The 17,754-nt window shown below is 42.6% G+C and overlaps 1 protein-coding gene across 1 annotated transcript in view; it reads right to left on the bottom strand.

Moving 5' to 3' along the window:
- Positions 1-17,754, bottom strand: part of LOC141112896 (vomeronasal type-2 receptor 26-like) — a 106,565-nt gene that overhangs the window by 42,951 nt on the left and 45,860 nt on the right. Inside the window, exon 2 of the mRNA XM_073605999.1 lies at positions 332-1,135. Coding sequence (XP_073462100.1) covers positions 332-1,135 — 804 coding nt within the window. The remainder of the gene's footprint in view (positions 1-331; positions 1,136-17,754) is intronic.

The following is a 17,754-nucleotide window of genomic DNA, read 5'->3' as shown; positions in this document are numbered from 1 at the left end:
TGCATTTGTTTTCATTTTCAGCAAGAACAAAAAAAAAACCTGTTGATCTTGCCATAAATGTGATGTTGTTGTCATTTTCCATGAACTGAGTTGAAAGAGAAACAATGTTATCTTTCATATGTAAACTGCTAATCCCATTACTCCCAAAAAATAGGCAGACGTGTTTGAAGTCCAGCCTAGCTGGGAAGCATGAATTCCTCCATATATACAGTGGGGAACTTACTGAAGTCACCCAGGGACAAGTAGTGTGAGTTATTTGCTGGGTTACAAAGATAAAATAAAAAGGAAAAAGTGTTTGAGATATGCTTTTCTCTATGTAAGCTGCACTCACCTGGTGATTAAAGTCAGATAAATGGCTTCCAGATGTCTTCATGAATCCAAGCATATCATGTAAGGCAGCGGCCATAGAGTAAACCGCGAGATACACTTGGTCGGCATTACCGCCATGGAAGAAGTGTTGGATATCAGTAATATGTTCTGTGCCATTGCACTCATGAAGTGGCCTTTTATAGTAATATTTAAAGAGCAGATTTTTGCGTTTATCTACAGAAGAACAACCAAATTCAGTCATTGACAGATCTTCAAGTAATTTGTCGTCTGGCTTTTTATGAGGTTGGAATTCATCAACAAAATTCACAAATTCTGCAATACTTGTGGACTTGGACCGAAAAGACAAACTACAATTAAATATTTCTGGGTGTTTACCAATGAGGACAATGTTTGCCGCCCAGACAGGACTAAGGATGATTGTTCCGTCTTCTACACAACCTCTTATAAAATGTACAAAGTCAGTCTCAAACTCAAACAACGTCCCACAGATTACAATGACATTGACAGATCCTTTTTTAATAGAATGTGCTTGTTCATCTAAATTTCTAAGCATGGATACCCGGCCAGAAAATTCTAATCCAAAAGAAATGCAAATTTTATAGAGATTCATGACTTCCCTCAAAACCATATACTCTTCGCTCCCGCTGTCATCATCAGATCTAATAATTCCTATCCAGGTCCACCCAAAGTACTTCAGCATTTGAGCCAAGTTAGAATAAATTACAAAATCATTTTGAAGCATCCGGAACAAGGTTGGGAAAACCCTCCTGTCTTTCAGTGATGGACTGGTTGCACCATAACTGATCTATAAAACATGAATTGACAATGCTACAAATCTGCATGATATATAAAAACATGGTGGACCTGGCTGGCCAAATATTACATTCTGGTTTTGTAATCAGTGATAAGTTCTAATTAGGGATGAGCTTAGTGTTTGGTCTGAACGCTAATTCAGACATTCACGCAAAAGCCAAACATTTAGGGTGTTCAGCGTGGAAGGGAATTCAGTGGTTGCTAAGGAACCAGCAGCTGCTTGCACCCACTGTTTCCTTACCAACCACTGGCATAACCCATTAATGTACAATCCATGGCCATGTAAGCAAATGGGCGGGTAATGGAGCGGGTTATATCATTACCTTTATATGGCCACATGGTTAAATTTTGGAAATTACATTAACCTGGACAGTGAATGTGGGGTTGGGGCCGTTGTCCTTATCAATAGAAAGTACTTTGCTGCGAGGGTCCTCCCTGGCAAAGCTCAATACACATGTTGAGGGCATGTGACTCTTGTCCCCATCATTTTTGGCTAGTCAGGCTGCATGCTCAGGTTAAGGGTCTGGAGTGGATTTTTAGAGGGACCTCACACATTTTTTTTTTTTGCATGGACTTCACTTCAAGACCAAGGAATTCCTGAGGGACCTCACGCCATTTTTAAAATTGTATTTTGCATTTTTACTCCCTTCCTGCCCATTACAATTTTCAGCTTTCAGCGATGTCGCACTTTGAATGGCCATTGCACGGTCATACAACACTGTACACAAGCTACATTGTTATCATTATATTCACATAACTCAAGCTTTCTTTTGGTGGTATTTAATCACTACTGGCTTTTGTTTTGCTAAATAAATGAAAAAAATACTGGAAATTTTGAAAAAAAAATGGCTTCATTTCTATTACAAATTTTTTGCAAATAACAAATTGTTCTTCCTCATTTCTTTGGTGAAAATAACTCAAATCAGTGTACATTATTTAGTCTGTATTAAGGTTATAGGTTCCACAAACTATGGGATATATATCTGAAAATCGATCAATCCTCTCATTTTTTGAGGCCCGAAAATACCAGGACAGTACAAATCCCCCCCAAATGATTCCTTTTTAGGAAGTAGATAGTCCAAGGTATTTAGTAAGTGGCATGGCTGGTTTTTTGAAGTTGTAATTTTTTGTCATAAGTTTTTGGAAAATGAAGAAATTAAAAAAAAAATTCCTTTTTTTTCTACATACTGTCACCAGTGCAGTACTGGATCATCATATAACTGGTGTGGCGGTAATCAGGGAACTGACTGGTGACAGTATTACATTTGTTTTCATTTTTTTTACAATTTTTTTTTCTGTGACCAGAGCAATATATTGTTACCATAGTAACATTGTACTACTCTGGGGAAGTGATCAGGATTTTTTTTACATATTATGTTTGCTTATAGCAGTAAATTACATTGCTATATGCAAGCATTTTACTGAATGAAAATGATTTATTCAGTTTGTTTTGTTGTGATTGGCTGTCATTGGTCAAAGCTAATCACATGGTACAGATGGGCTGTGATTGGCCCTGTCCGTATAAAGTGATCAAACTGACCAATCACAATTAGCCACACAACTGTACACATTGGATGGAATGAAAGGAAACCATCCATTGTGTACAACTGTCATGTGATCTGCTGTGATTGGTCACAGCTATCACATGGTACTGGCAGCGAGCCGGTAATCTGATCAGTCATCAGCCGGTGACAGATTGCGCTGCTGCACAGCCCCGCGCTATGATGTCCAGTGAGGATCTTAAAGCTACCGCCCGGCTGTTAGACATGTGCACTGCCAAAACATTCATTAGTTTTAGTTTTCGTTTCACAATTCGAATATAGGAAAGAAAATCCGAAAATTCGAAACATTAAGTAACTAACTAATAATAACCAACTATTAAATTAAAGGTATTGGAAGTTCATTTAAAATTTGGCTGTTAGTGAACATAATGAATACGAATTTATCCAAAGTTATGAATTATCCGAAATAACGAATGCCGCATCTAAACAAATCAAATGGAATGAATTAATAATAAATAATAATAATAGTAATAAAATGTTTTTATTATTATTTATTATTATTAATTTGTTACGTTAGATTCACGTTCCATTCACTAACAGCCAAATTTGAAAGGAAATTCCAATATCTATAACTTAAGTACGAATATTCAAATTTACAAATATTTGGAAAAATATGGTAAATGGGTTTTCATTAATTCAGATATTTCTGAATGAATGAATTTGTCTAAATTTGTTAAAAATTAATTTGAAACGAATTGCACATGTCTACGGGCTGTCATTACACTATAGGCCAATTCAGAAGGTGTTAAGATTCTAATCAGACTCAAAAGGTCTGTTATGCATTTGAGGGAGGGGGGGGTAATCTCTACACATGTTTTTTTTTTTTTTTTATTCTTGCTGTAGGATGTCCAAATTCAAAAAGTACATTTACAAAGAAAAAAAAAACAGCTTGGCTCATTATTATTTTAAAAATACTATTGCATGATATATATACAGCATTTGACATAAATCATTGTGCCCACCTACAGGGCACTCAGCAGGGGGGAGGGGCCAGAAGCTGGGACCAGAGAAGAAGAGGATATGGGCCAGTGGCAACCCGTCCATTAGGGGCGTAGGGGCGCCGCCTCCCTATCCATACGACTGCTGAACTAATCTATGTATGTGGTATAATAAGTCTAATTTACCCCGTGGGTGGGGAGCATTGTTTGGCAACAAGGATCGGCACCATCAGGAAGTGCATCTACACTACTTTGATCATCTCAAATGCCTAAATTGGACTTATTATACCACATACCCTGTCCGGCTTGTTAAAGGGACGGAAGCCTTTGGGCTCACCATTTGTAATCTATCCCATATCACTACTCAAAAGTGCCTTTAAAAGCTGCTATTCTTGAAAGAGGCCTTTCATTTGGCTGTTTAATGCCTCCTTGGAGCTGGTCAAGCAAGATTTTCTCTCTCCCTTCCCCTCTTCTTCTTCACGGTGGCTTCCCATATTTTGGTCATGTACCAATAGGATCCCCTGAGGACACTTTGGGTGAAACGCGTAGTGATCCATTGGTGCTGGCATTGTGATCCCGTTGGTTGGCCTTCAGATAGAAGACTATTGTAAAGGAATACACTCAATATTTTTGAGGCCACTCATACAGGTTTCCTTGTTTAGCCATATTTGTAATAGATGGGAGAATGTATATGTATAGTGACATATCTATGCACTTGTCTTTGTGACATGTTTTTATGATGTTTTTTAATAAATGTTGATATTTTATCTATACTTTTGAGTACCTCCTTTTTTCCCCATTGGGATTATAGTGGCAGCCCTTAAAGTCCGTTTTCCAATTTCACTTTTTCTACTGATCATGATTACAGATGATGTGATAAAACCATTAAAAATTAACCCAAAAAGTAAGCTAATTTATATATTTTGTATTTTTTTTTTGTTTGATAATACATAAAAAAGACAAAAAGAAAATTCAAATAATTTCCAAAAATGCATTATTTTTTGTAGGTAGTACACAGTTACATAGTTAATCTGGTTGAAAAAAGACACAAGTCCAGGTTAACCAACCGAAAAAAAAAGACACACACAAATAGAAAACCTCCATATTCTGTACCCGCAGTTAAGGAAGGCAAAAAAACTAAATAAAGCATGGTACAATTTACTCCAGCGGGGTTTACTCCCGAAGAGGCAATTTACTCCCCAAGAGGCAATCGGAGTATTGCCTCCAGGGAGTATTGCGGAAGAATCGCAATACTCCCTGGATCAACTATAAATTAGTATTCAGTTAAATTATGTACATTTAGGAAATAATCACGGCTTTTTTTTTTTAAAGCAATCTATTGAGTTGGCCAGAACCGGCTCTTGAGGGAGTCTATTCCACATTTTCACAGCTCTTACTATGAATAAGTCTTTCCGTATTTGGAGATGAAATCTCTTTTCCTCAAGACGTAAAGAATGCCCCCTTGTCCTCTGTGATGACCCTGAAATTGAATAACTCATTTCCAAGTTCACTTTATGGACCACTTATGTAGCACCCTGGTGTTTAGCCAGGGTTGCTCCTAAATTTACCTGCCAGGTATAGCTGCCTTGGCTAATTGTTAAGGATCAATTGATTTCACTTTAAGTCTGTAATTGCTGCACGTCTCTCTTTTGCCACTAGGTGGCCGGGTACTTGGTGGTACTAGATATGAGAAGGACAATACAAGGTCAGATTATGGGTGTATGGGGTATCCCAGCCAATGGGCAGGGGTTTTCTTGAATCCCTTGGCCTGCTGGGAGAACCTATATATTTGGGTGGAGTCAGGTGATCGGTGTTCTGTGCCACCTGGACGGCTGTCTGGGTGGAAGTGTTGTATTGCCCGGGCTGCTAGACCAGAGTTTGGGCCTATCCCGGGCACATCTGGCTGCTAGGCTGTTTGAGGGCCTATCCAAAAGCAAGAGAACAGCGGAGGGTTGGGATTGCGGCTTGCAGTCCAACCAGAAGTGATGGTTCTGCCAGCTGAAGAACCTGTCATGGTCGGAGGTAGAAGGGAAAGCTGTTGTTACTAAGGGACAAACCACCCTATTGCCAGTGACCACAGTGAGTAGCTGAAGCAAGTACCAGAGCAGTATTCTCACCAAGAATCAGGAAACTTCAGTGGGTATCAAGCCAGGGACCCAGCCAGCGGAGGTAACACTTGCAGAGCAGCCTTGTGTATCAAGCTAGGGACCAAGCAGGCCAGTGGGGTGAAGCTTGAGAAGTATCTTGAGTGCCAAGCTAGGGACCCAGCAGTGAGGCGTGGGTGACGCTTGAGGAAGATACCACCATGAAGATTGGAGGAGCTCAAGGGATTCAGTGACAGTAAATCATCTAGTGAGAGACTGGGAGCTCAGTGGGCTGAAGAACTACAAGAATTGATTTGTAGTGGAAGCGAAGGAACTGTTATACTTTGTGTTAGGAACTGTTAAAGACTATTGCCATGGGAGACAGCATTCCTTTACATGCAGATGTGGTGTCTTGCTAGATGCTTTTCCCTAAATGGCTGTTCTCCTGTTGAAGTCTCTGAGTCTGCCAATTATTTTCGCAAGGGTGTCCTGGCCCTAACCCTCTCTCCCAAAGTTCTGTTAAGATAAATAAAATCTCTTTTGCATTCAAGAAGTGTCTGGCACCCAATCAATCTACCTTGCATTACAACTACTATGCCATGCAATCCCCCATATACAGAAGGATGTCAGCCATCTCTGACCATGGAGGTTCTCATTAGACCAAAGGAGGCCTGGGACCTTGCTACACTTACATAGTATTAATTGACCACATTAAGCTGGACTTGTTCTATAACACTAAAGATGTTTTGACACTTATCCAAGTAGCTTCCTCTGTTCTAATGAATGACAGAATGAAGCCCCATCATTTAATTTCACATAGGTCACTTAATCACCCAGAATCAAACACCATGAAGGGTGTCAATGCAGATGCTGATTGTCCCAGAACATGATGGGACGTCAGGGCTGATTCTAGGGTCACAGACGCCTGGGTGCAAAAATATTTCTGGCGCCCCCACGTGGGCGTGGTCATCTTACCAACTCCTCCCCTTTACAAATGTTTCTATGGCAACGACTCAAACACAGAGATGCTCCCCTAAGAAGTCTTTGTTATCCTAGGATCCTCCTATGATCTCTTAACAATAAAGCAAATACAGGAAGAGTGTACACTAATGAGACCTGGAGGGGAGTCTCTTTGATGCACACAGAGAGGGCTTCTGTTAGAGAATCTGTTAGAAAGAGCCCCAGACATGGTACAGGAGATGGTCAGAGACTGCAGACATGATACAAGGGATGGGCAGAGACTGCAGACATAGTACAGGAGACAGTCAGAGACTGCAGTCATACTACAGGAGATGGTCAGAGACTGCAGACATACTACAGGAGATGGTCAGAGACTGCAGACATACTACAGGAGACGGTCAGAGACTGCAGACATGTTACAAGAGATGGTCAGAGAATGTGGACATACTACAGGAGATGGTCAGAGACTGGAGATATAATACAGGAATTGGTCAGAGACTGCAGACATTATACAAGAGATGGTCAGAGACTGCAGACATGACACAAGAGATGGTCAGAGACTACATACATGTTAAAAGAGATGGTCAGAGACTGCAGACATGTTACAAGAGATGGTCAGAGACTGCAGACATGTTACAAGAGATGGTCAGAGACTGGAGACATAATACAAGAGATGGTCAGAGACTGCAGACATAATACAAGATTTGTCCAGAGACTGCAGACATGTTACAAGAGATGGTCAGAGACTGCAGACATAGTACAGGAGATGGTCAGAGACTGCAGACATGTTACAAGAGATGGTCAGACTGCAGACATGTTACAAGAGATGATCAGAGACTGCAGACATGTTACAAGTGATGGTCAGAGACTGCAGACATGTTACAAGTGATGGTCAGAGACTGCAGACATGTTACAAGAGATGGTCAGAGACTGCAGACATAATACAGGAGATGGTCAGAGACTGCAGACATAATACAAGAGATGGTCAGAGACTGCAGACATAATACAGGAGATGGTCAGAGACTGCAGACATGACACAAGAGATGGTCAGAGACTGCAGACATTACAAGAGATGGTCAGAGACTGCAGATATAATACAGGAGATGGTCAGAGACTGCAGACATAATACAAGATTTTGCCAGAGACTGCAGACATGTTACAAGAGATGGTCAGAGACTGCAGACATACTACAAGAGACGGTCAGACACTGGACATATAATAGAGGAGATGGTCAGAGACTGCAGACATATTACAAGAGATGGTCAGAGACTGCAGACATGTTACAAGAGATGGTCAGAGACTTCAGACATGTTACAAGAGATGGTCAGAGCCTGCAGACATACTACAGGAGATGGTCAGACACTGGAGATATAATAGAGGAGATGGTCAGAGACTGCAGACATATTACAGGAGATGGTCAGAGACTGCAGACATATTACAGGAAATGGTCAGAGACTGCAGACATGTTACAAGAGATGGCCATTGACTGCAGTTCTTATGAACGCTAGTAGATAATGCTTGATCGGCCCTCTCACCTGACCCAGCGATACAGCAACAACGGTTCCTCTGATCAGGAGTCTGCTCACTCTGAATTGCCCGTGGTGACTCCGCTGGGTAGAGCCCAGATCTGTATTCTGGAAATTACTCCATTCCTTTCTCTGCCAGGGATGGCGCTAGGCTGTGTGGCTTTCCCTCTGGTGGTGCGGGTCAGCGGGGTTCTCTCTCTGATGGTGTTCCCTCAGCACTGCCTCTGGAGTCCTGGGTGTACTTCCCTGAAAGCTTACCCTTGCCCTGGCTCTCTCTCTCTCCCATTCAGCTGAGCATGCTGTGTGGGTTGCAGTTTCTGTGTTACAGTGGGGTTGCCAGTCCTCGGGACTACATGTCCCACAATCCTCTTCTTTGCTCCTTTTTTTTTCTTCCCTGGCCGATATGAAGGCAGGGGAAGAAACATAGTCCAGCAGCGCGCACGAGGAGGAGAGGGAGAGGGGAAATAAGAGTCAGCAGCTGCAGTGGCATCACTAGGCTTGGTGTCACCCAGTGCGGTAAAACATGGTCTCCCCCCCTACACCAACTATAGTTGCCCCTCAGTACAGACCCCCCTCCACTAAGTATAAACCCCCCTTCATCAGTGCAGACCCCCCACTAAGTATAAACCCCTCTCTCAGTACAGACCCCCATCAGTATAGACCCCCAGGACAAAACACCCCCCTCTATCAGTATAGACCCCCCTCAGGACAAACCACCCCCTCCATTAGTACAGAACCACCCCTCCTCCATTAGTACAGACCCCCAGAACAAACCACCCCTCCTCCATTAGTACAGACCCCCAGAACAAACCACCCCCTTCCATTAGTACAGACCCCAGAACAAACCACCCCCTCCATTAGTAAAGACCCCCCTCCATTAGTACAGACCCCCCAGAACAAACCACCCCCCTCTATTAGTACAGACCCCTAGGACAAACCCCCCCTCCATTAGTACAGACCCCCTGGACAAACCACCCCCTTCCATTAGTACAGACCCCTCCAGAACAAACCCCCCCTCTATTAGTACAGACCCCCAGAACAAACCACCCCCTCTATTAGTACAGACCCCCCAAACAAACCACCCCCCCTTCATTAGTACAGACCCCCCAGGACAAATCACCCCCCTACATTAATATAGACCCCCAGGACAAACCACCCCCCTACATTAGTACAGACCCCCCAGGAAAAACCACTCCCCTACATTAGTACAGACCCCCCCAGGATAAAACCACCCCCCTACATTAGTATAGACCCCCCAGGACAAACCACCCCCCTACATTAGTATAGACCCCCCTCAGAACAAACCACCCCCCTCCATTAGTACAGAGCACCTCAGGACAAACTACCCTCCCTCCATTAGTACAGAACCCCCCCCCCCATTAGTACAGATCCCCAGAACAAACCACCCCCCTACATTAGTACAGAACCACCCCCCTCCATTAGTACAGACCCCCTGAACAAACCACCCCCCTCCATTAGTACAGACCCCCTCAGGACAAACCACCCCCTCCATCAGTACAGAACCACCCACCTCCATTAGTACAGACCCCCAAAACAAACCACCCCCTCCATTAGTACAGACCCCCAGGACAAACCACCCCCTCTCCATTAATACAGACCCCCAGGACAAACCACCCCCCTCCATTAGTACAGACCCCCCAGGACATACCACCCCCCTCCATTAGTACAGACCCCCCTAGGACAAACCACCCCCCCTCCATTAGTATAGATCCTCCTAGGACAAACCACCCCCCCTCCATTAGTACAGACCCCCAGAACAAACCACCCCCCTATATTAGTACAGACCCCCCCGACAAACCAACCCCCTCCATGCACCTCTGTGGCACCCGGGTGCACTGCACTCCGTGCACCCCATCCAGGATCGGCCCTGTGGGACGTGTTTGTGTTCTAATTACATAATACAAACCCCATGGTGTCATGGCATCTTTAACAGGTAATAATTACTTGGGTCGTATAGCTATAAGTGTTAATCGTTATCAAATTGCCAGTGTAGAATTGTTAAAATGATATTATATGTAGGTGATAGATGATTGAAAGACCATAAGGCCATTGCTATATGATCAGATCTGAACATTTGAAAATGAAATTTAGACCTTCTCACAATAAACTGTTTCAATGGAGTCAACTTAAATTCTTAAAGAAAAAAGGGTTTTACTGACCTGTACATAATGATATAAAGCCAATATCTGCGCTATAGATGCGGTGGTTGCAGAGCTCTGGTCTCCAATGAAGCCCAGTATTTTTTTACGTTCTCTGCAAGAATAATTTGGGACCATCTTTCCTGGTCCAGATAAAATCTGCAATGTGTTTTTTATCGCCTTTCTGCTCTCCCGACAGGAGTCATATACGTGATATCCAAGAGTAATATTTGGTAACATTGTAGGGTTATTATTAATTTCATCAATGGCAAAAAAGAAAGTCAACAGATCCTTATAAAAGTGTGGCTGAGGACTGCAAAACAAAAAAAACGGATGATTTGGGGTTTTCAGTTATTTTGGGGGTATATTGGTTTTTATTTCATGTTAAGAAGGACCTTCATTTTAGAGTACATTTTTTTATGTTGATAGGGCCTTTATTTAAGTTTGGGTGGTAAAAGAAAAGCATTCACATGTTACTTAACATCTTTTCTTGAAGATGTCATTTGTTCGCAGCACACCGCTACATCATTTGAAATAAAAACTGTGTAAAAGTAGTGTACACTTTTACCATCTCACACTTTATCACTCACATTCATTGCACCCTCTGTCCCAATAGAGAAAATAAAAGTAAGGCATATACCAGTTAGGCCTATTATCCCTAACTCAAACTGTTCTTCTACTGCCCAATTTTACTCTGCGGTATTCTCTACAGTATATTACTCCTTGTAGTAAAACCCCAACCTGTGCTCCTTGACTTTAGTCAATTTCATCCTTGCTTTGCACATTTAAGTGATAGTAGGCTGAGAAAGATGTGAGCATGCCTCAAAATGCATTTCTACTGCGCATGCCCAGAATGTGACCTCAGATGAGGGAGTTTCTTGTGTCCATTATGGCTCTTTCAGGTCCCGTGCGTTACCCAGGGGATTCCACAATGGGATCGGTGCCCACCTTCCCATGTCCCATGCTTGTGGCCAAAGCTGGAGAGACTTTCCTTGTGAGATTTTGATGTTCCACCATAACTCACAATACCCACCTGTACTTTGTCATCTTTGTGAATGCAGTTTTATTGTTTAATAAATGTATATGCTTTTATTATTTACTACACTACTAGATGCAGTTTTTATTTTTTGTGCTATAATCAAAAAAAAAACGACAATTTAAAAAAAATAAACAATATTTTTTACTTTCTGCTATAAAACATTTCCAATAAAAAAATGTAAAAAAAATCTAATTTCTTTATAAATTTAGGTCAATATGTATTCTGCTACATATTTTTGGTAAAAAAGATTGCAAAAATATTGATTGGATTGTGCAAAAGTTAAAGTGTCTACAAACTTTGGGATAGATTTATGGACTTTTGATTTTTTAATGTTTTTACTAGTAATGGCGGTGACCAGCCATTTTTAATGGGACTGCGACATTGTGGCCGACAAATCTGACACTAAGTAGAGCTGCACGATTCTGGCTAAAATGAGAATCATGATTTTTTTACTTAGCATAAAGATCACAATTCTCTCACGATTCTCACGGCAGAACATCATCTTTCACATTAGACAAAAAAATTGGGCTAATTTTACAGTTCAGTTTTTTCAATTAATTGAAGTGTATTTTTTCCCAAAAATTGCATTTGAATTGCATTTTATTCCCTAGGGTCGTGGCTAAAAATTATATATAATGTTTGGGGGTTCCAAGTAATTTTCTAGCAAAAAATACTGATTTTAACTTTGTAAGAAACAAGTGTCAGAAAAAGGTTTAGTTTTTAAGGTGTTAAACTGACCTCATCTACACACAGAAGTTCATCCTTTTGATCTAACAATGAAAAGCTACAATGTTTATAGTTAATCTACTAACCTGGACAATGTTGTGAAAAACTTGGCAGGCTGCCTGGATTTTTTCTTTTGACAGCTGAGTGAGCAGAGAACTCTCTACACTTGTTACATGAAAGAATCCAGAATTTCTCCATAGAGATCGTGAGGGGGGTTGAATCGAGATCATGATTTTTTAATGATTAATCGTGCGGCTATAACACTTAGTGACACTTTTTGGGCACAAGTGACACTAATATTGTGATCAGTGCTAAAAAAAAATATGCACTGTCACTGTATAAATGACACTGGCAGGGAAGGGGTTAACATCAGGGGCGATCAACGGGTTAAGTGTGCTCCTAGGGTGTGCTTTCTAACTGTGTGGGGGATTGACTGACTGGAGGAAGCAAGACATCTGTGTTCCTGATTGGCAGGAACACAAGATCTCTCCCTTCATGTCTGACAGAACAATGGTCTGCCTTGTTTACATAGGGGCATCACAGCCACTGGGCCCACTGATTTTCTCCCACTGTGTCCAATCACAACAGGGATCACGTTGTGGAACAGACAGGCACACTGGAAGTGATGTTCTTTGTGCACGAGCTCGCCACTCGTAGCTTACATGCTTTTAGCTTGCTTTGTTCATGTGAATAACACAGCTGGAAGCTGAATAAAGTACATTTTGTTTTAAGGTTATCACACTATTTGGAACCCCCTTTTTCTTCCACATATCTTCATGGGTGAACCCGGGAGAGCTACCCAAAACACACACTCGATTTAGGAAGTACACCTTTACACCATATCCCTGTGGATATTTTCAATTAAATGCCACCTAGAGGATATCGTTGGTATCTATCCATGAAGGCTTGTAACAAGATCGTCCAGGACATCTATTGTTTTCTACATGCTGTTATCTTACAGCCATAAGTTTATAGGCCACCTTGCACCTAGGTGTCACGGCACAAGAAAGAAAAGACACCCAACTTTTATGTCACCTCGATATTTGTATTTTGCACAAGAGACCTTTCACCTTTATAAGATATCACTACTATTACTGAAGATTTTAAGTTGTTTTTTTATTTCACTGACCAACATTATTTGTTGAAGCAAGATTTTAATGTTTATGTATTTATTCTATTAGTAGGAGCGCAGCACCAGTCACTTTATATACTTGAATCACGTACAGGTACCTTATTTTGAGCTTAAGGGCTGCCTTGCCATAGTAAACGTACATGGGGTGGTCATTAAGTGGTTAATGAAAGCTACGGATTTATAGAGATTGAAAATGACTTTTGACATTAACATGTTAAAGCTTCTATGAGATTTTAGTGATTGGGATCATGTCTATTTTTAATATCAGGTTACATCTGATTGCTTTCCTGTGTGTGAAGTCTAACACTGCATTGCTCTAGTTTCAGCTCTTACATTGTATCCTCAGCATTGATCCCGGCTTTGTCTGCTTTGTCACAGTTTGCGGGATTCCTGTGTTCCAACTTTGTTATTGGGTGCACTGTTTGACAGAAAGGCTTACAATCTAAATTAAATTCCAACCTTCTGCAACCCAAAACCCCTACTTAGGAAAGGCGTCTGCGTATGTTTGGGATGACACCGGTCTGCTGCCGGCGCAGTCTTTGCTGTACCCGGGAATCCCGCACACCGTGAGATCAGAGACAAAGCAGACAAAGCCAAGATCAATACTGAGGATACAATGTAAGAGCTGAAACTAGAGCAATGCAGTGTTAGACTTCATAGAGACTTCACACACAGGAAAGTAATCAGACGTAACCTGATATTAAAAATAGACGTGATCCCAATCACTAAAATCTCATAGAAGCTTTAACATGTTAATGTCAAAAGTCATTTTCAGTATTTGTAGATCTGCAGCTTTCATTAAAATAAAGCCTGGTGATCCTGCCATGGAGGTCCTTGCTCAGGGTGTTATGGGGTGGAGAGATCTGTTCCTGTCTCCTAATTCTTCTCCTGCATTGTCACACATTTTAACTTTTTTGAGATAGGTTCTCTTTTACATATGAGGCAGGATACTCACTTCAAACACCACATTATAAAAAAAGTTTTGGGTATAAGTGGAGAGTTGTAGCTTACTCCTCTTAAAAGACTATTGACAGTGAAGACCCCTCCGAATATAACGTCTCCATCCTGATAATACTCATAGTCTTCATATACGGCGGCTGCCTCTGGCACATAGGTTGATGCCAGTCTTGGGTTTTCGGTGTCAGCGGTACAAGGTGTCACATACAGAAGGAGCACACACAATTCTCCAATCTGTGTATGAGATGTCAGTATAAATCTACACAATACAACCGCAAGGAGATGAAGGGAGGTCTCTATAACCCGGTATAACATTGTCTGGGAATACACAAGGCTACAGATCATGTCTATGGAATAAAACTGCATCCTCTTATATAGAGTGCTGTGCAGCTGCAATACGGTTACATATAACTATTTTATTTTCTGTTAATATCAGACTTTATCTTTGAATAGAAGAAAAGGGAAGAAAATAAAAGACAAATATTTGTAGGTGAGTTTTTTTTTTTGTAATGTTATCAGCAGATATTAAAGTTAGTTGTTCCTAAACCAGTGTTATCCAAACTCAATGGGAAACAAATGTTAATAAAAAAAGTAAATGGGCAATTTAATAGGCAATGGATGGTCAAACAATTGGCATGGGGGGTCTGGGCATTGCCCTGGGGGACATTCGATTAAACGGAACCCCTCCTCACTACTAGTGATGAAATGAAGGCACCACCCGTTCAGTTTGGGGAACGTTACTGAAGTTCAGGTGCCGGTTTTGAACTCCTCCAAACTCAATGGGAAGCAAATGTTAAAAAACAGTAAGTGGCTAATTTTCGGTTAATAGGCAATGAATGGTCAAACAATTGGCATGGGAGGTCTGGGCATTGCTCTGGGGGACTTTCGAATTAACAGAACCCCTTCTCACTACTAGTAATGAAATGAAGGTACCCCCCATTCAGTTTGAGGAACGTTACTGAAGTTCAGGTGCCGGTTCTGAACTCAATGGGAAATAAATGTTAGAAAACAGTAATGGACAATTTTTGGTTAATAGGCAATGGATGGTCAAACAAATGATATGGGGTGGCTGGTCATTGCCCTGGGGTGACATGGACCAAAGCAAAACCTTTTTTGGTGGGAAGCAGCGATTTAAATCAAAGCAAAGGCAAGAGCCATCAGCCAAACAGCCCTGGCTTCAGTTCAGCAGAGGGTTCATCAAACTGTGAAGAAGTTGAGATACAAACCCTGAACTACACTGAAATCAATGGAAGCCAAATCTGTCAAATTATTTTGGGCTAATTTGCAAGGGGTGTCAAAAAAAAGCACTGCCTTGGGGATCATATACCAATATAATTTTTTTTCTTTAATCAATACAGCCAGGAGCAGTGATTTTTTTTCTTAGCATTCACATTTACAAAAGAAAATGGGCAGGAGCTGCCGGAGGTTACATATAGCAGGTGATTGGTTGCTAGGACGCCGGATAGTCCTAGCAACCAACCACCAGCTTGATAATATGCAGTGGCAATTCCAGCAGCTCGCTTGTGCTCTCCATCTCACCCTCTGTAGTCTAGTACTGTGCTGCCTCCCACTCTCCACTCTGTTGTACATCCTTTATAAGGTAGGAGAGTGCTACCCACATACTGCTGTGTGTTTGTGTCAGGGGGGGTGATGTGAGGGGGGAAGGACATTACTGTGGCTGGGGGGGCAGAGTAAACTGCTATGGGGGCCAGAGGAAACTGCTTTAGGGGTGGTGATGTAAAGGAGGAAGAAGACACTGCGATAGGGGGGCAGAGGACACTAATGTGTGTGGGGGGGACTGAGGACACTACTGTATGTGGGGGGCAGAGTACATTACTGTGAGTGAGGGAAGTGAAAGGGGCAAAGGACACTACTTATGGAGGATAGAGGACACTACTGTGGGGGGAGGGTGGAGAAGACAGCTATAGGGGCCAAAGAACACTGCTTTGGGGGGGCACAGGACAAAACTGCGGGGGGGGAGGGGGCAGGGGACACTACTATGGGGGCATAGGACACTACACAGGAGTGGGGGGAAATGTGAAGGAGCACACTGCTATGGGGCAGGGGAGAGGACACTACAGTGGGGGAGTGATGTGAACAGAGCAGAGGACACTACACTTGAGTGGGGGGCAGAGGCCAATGGTATAGGAGGCAGTGGACACTACAGTGGGGGAGTAATGTGAACCGGGGCAGAGGACACTGCTATGGGGGTCAGAGGTCTCTACTGGGGGGTGATGTGAACGGGGGCAGAGGCCAATGCTATGGGGGGCAGAGGACACTACACTTTAGTGGAGGGTGATGTGAAGAGGGCAGTGGTCAATGCTATGGGGGGGCAGAGGGCACTACAGTGGGGGAGTGATGTGAACCAGGGCAGAGGACACTGCTATCGGGGGACAGAGGACACTACACTTGAGTGGGAGGTGATGTGAAGAGGGCATTGGCCAATGCTATGGGGGGCAGAAGACACAACAGTGGAGAAGTGATGTGAACCGGGGCTGAGGACACTGCTACGGGAGGGGCAGAGGACACTACTGTAGGGGGGTGATCTGAAGGTAGGCAGAAGATACTACTGTGGGAGGTGATGGGAAGTGAAGGGGGCAGAGGATACTACTGGGTGGAGTGATGTGAAGCAGGGCAGAGGATGCTGTTGTTACACACTGTGTGTTCTTCATGCCATAATTTATTGGGGGCTTTTCTTTTGATGTCTTTAAAAAGGGCACCTTCCCCCCTGGGAACCTTTGATTTCCTCCATGTTGTCCAGGTAGATCTCAACCTCTAAAAGGTTGCCTACCTGGACAACTCACAGCAACAATTAAAAAAATGACCCTTTGAGTCTGGTGTGGATTTTAGGGAGGTCACCTCACAATAAAAATGCATGAAGTCCAGGTGATGAGTGGGGGCCCCCCCACCTGAAACATACCAGGCCATATGCCCTAAACATGGGGGAAAACTCCTGACAAAGCACCTTGTCCCCACATTGATGAGTTGAGGCTGTCTCTTCTCCACAACACCAGCATACTGCAGAGCTGCTTATCGAATATAATCCCCAAAAAACACATTGACTCTACTTGTTTACTTTTATCTTCAATAAACAACTATAAAATTCATCAAGTGAGACTTTTTTTTTGTACATCGGGCATTCCTCTTCAATCACCCAAGTGTAAACCGTGCTAATATAATGCCTCCATTGTCATTATCAGAAAGGTAGCAGCCCTAGACCCCACCTACAATTGGGATACAACCCATTGGAAGCAATTCCTTCTCTACCCTCCACACAGTAACTTGCCGCCATTAGGCCTGAGCGGCACCAGTCCAGCGCTGTCTTGCACTCAAACTTGATACTTAACATGCCAGGGATACCTTGCCTTCTCCACAACCTTGACACAATGGTTGTAAGGGTCTGAGGATCCTTTATTAGGTTCCCCACCAAAATCATGAAGCCTGGTAGAGCAGGAAAGGAGGTGTATGAGCGTACGCCTCTCCCTCCTGAACCATACCAGGCCACATGCCCTCAGCATGACAGGGATA

This window comes from Aquarana catesbeiana, linkage group LG11 (genome assembly GCF_042186555.1).
Source record: "Aquarana catesbeiana isolate 2022-GZ linkage group LG11, ASM4218655v1, whole genome shotgun sequence".
Lineage (NCBI taxonomy): Eukaryota > Metazoa > Chordata > Amphibia > Anura > Ranidae > Aquarana > Aquarana catesbeiana.
The sequence above is the reverse complement of the archived record's forward strand: the minus strand, read 5'-3'. Positions and strand labels throughout refer to the sequence as shown.